Consider the following 2,150-nt stretch of genomic DNA (forward strand, 5'->3'; position numbering starts at 1 on the left):
TCATGTGTAGAATCTGCTGGTGGAGAACTCAGAGATTGCATAATTGCTGAGATATTGACAAATGCAGTGCAACTATCAGAAGATCAATATGGGTATGACTTGTTTTCTTTTTCTTGTGCTTATGTAATGTGTGAAAGTGCAGTTGCTATATAGGTCTAATTGCTTTTACGTTTTATTTGATGTAGCAACTATATGGTGCAACATCTTTTGGGACTGAAGTTACCAAGAGTTACATATATTTTAATTGATAGGCTTCAAGGAAACTTTTTGACTCTCTCTTGCAATAAGTACGCTAGTAATGTTGTTGAGAAAATTATCCTCGATTCAAGAAAAAAGCACTCAACGAGAATTATCACCGAGCTGCTCAGTAATCCAAGTGGTTCAATGCTACTGATGGACCCTTATGGTAACTTTGTCATCCAGTCATCACTGCAAAGAGCAAAGGTAAGTTTAGTTCACTAAATTCCTTGGTCTATGAGCCTGCTTATATCGTATAAGAAACAAAATGAGCCATCTGGAGCTTCTAATTCAGCTTGGACTGAAACGACCTTCTAAGAGTTCTCTTTTTTCTGTATGCCTGCATGATAAAAATAATCTCAAACCATAGGCTTGGCTATTTTGACCTATTTGGACTGAACATTGCAGAAGATAATATGAAGGGAAATTGCACAATCAGTTACGGCTAGTACCTGTACATACCATTGAAAATAGAGAAGGTTGTTATTGGTGGTGGTTTAATTGTCTCATGTATTGCCACAGCTCTTATACTCAGTTCTATACAAGTCATTCTCAAAGAAATTAACTTCGACTATCTGCAAAAGTAATTCAAATCAATAGACGGTACATTTCCCATTTTTGGAATGTGTTTTTCATATTACACAGATATAAGTTGTAGAAATTTACACTTTTTGGTGGCAAAGTGAAGCTTTTCTGTTAATAACTTGGTGTGCTGCTGCCATGGATGTAAAGAGTAAATATCATTAATGAGTGAATATTATCTAAGAACTGATTTATTGATTTAGAAATATGGTTGCTTCTGAAATGACTGAAAACATCAGATAGTTGTATCTTACCTTAGGTTTACTTTTACACTTAATTAGTTGCCAAAACTTTTAAGTTGATAACTTTGGAACCTATCAACAATGTTGTTGAAAGAATTCAGATACATTCCAATTCAAGCATATGACATAGCGGGTTTGCGTACGAGTAATGTAGTTTCAGTGATTGTTTGGGAATGGAAATAGTAATGTAGTTTCAGTGATTGTTGGCCCTGAGCTGGCTTCAACACTTGTTATTGTTATTTCAAAGGTGGTTATGCATCTAATTTCTGTTTTTGTTCCTTAACAAAAAATAGAGAATCCTTTTTTGATAACCGAAAAATCTCTGTTATTGCTGCTGCTAATGAGGTTCATTTGAGCAACTCTTGTGTGTCAAAAAGTAATGGGAATGGAGACAAGTTAAGCACTGTTGCTTCAGCCATGGCTCCAAGTTTGAGTTCTACTGGTTCCACAACTACAAGTACTACACAGATAATTAGTGATTTTTCATTGGAGATTTATGACAAGAGAGTATCTAAAAAATAAATATAAATGTCACTTGTGCTTAGCAATGCAATGATAACAAGATCGAATAATTTGAGTCATTTATGCTATAATGAGCAGAAGCTAGGCATGAGTACTAGTTTGAATAATCTTTTTGAAAAGATTGTATTGTAAGAGTGCCATGGAGGATGAAGATTCTTTCTTTGTTTCTAGTCTTGGGACATCAACAGAGTTATTTGATTATTCTTCCTAGTGTCTTGACATATTTTTGTTTCCCATTTCTCTTAATGTTATTTCTACTTGTCCTTCCTATTTGAATTTCTCAGTGTGCTGGTGCTCGGGATGACAAGGGGAATGATATTATAAGGGACTACTACAGTAGTCCACTTACTGCAAGGTATAGATTGATAATGGTATATGCTGCCTAAAGTGTTGTATATCTGACCATAAGAAAGTGTGCAATGTGTTCCTTTCTGAACTGCTGCAGTGGCAACACTCGCGATGATATGTTACTTGCCAAACTTGAGACTGTCAATACTGGTTTTGGTGACCCTGGTTCTTCAGTGGTCAGATTCATAATATTCTGCCAGATTCCTTGTCTAGTAAATG

General features: G+C 35.4%; 1 protein-coding gene across 1 annotated transcript in view; it reads left to right on the top strand.

Annotated features, from left to right (window-relative positions):
• The first annotated feature begins 6 nt into the window (after positions 1-6).
• Positions 7-2,150, top strand: part of LOC107061328 (pumilio homolog 12-like) — a 2,331-nt gene continuing 187 nt past the window's right edge. Inside the window, exons 1-4 of the mRNA XM_015310394.1 lie at positions 7-92; positions 186-444; positions 1,868-1,938; positions 2,029-2,143. Coding sequence (XP_015165880.1) covers positions 193-444; positions 1,868-1,938; positions 2,029-2,143 — 438 coding nt within the window. The 5' untranslated portion in view covers positions 7-92; positions 186-192. The remainder of the gene's footprint in view (positions 93-185; positions 445-1,867; positions 1,939-2,028; positions 2,144-2,150) is intronic.

Source organism: Solanum tuberosum, unplaced genomic scaffold (genome assembly GCF_000226075.1).
Source record: "Solanum tuberosum cultivar DM 1-3 516 R44 unplaced genomic scaffold, SolTub_3.0 scf00129, whole genome shotgun sequence".
Lineage (NCBI taxonomy): Eukaryota > Viridiplantae > Streptophyta > Magnoliopsida > Solanales > Solanaceae > Solanum > Solanum tuberosum.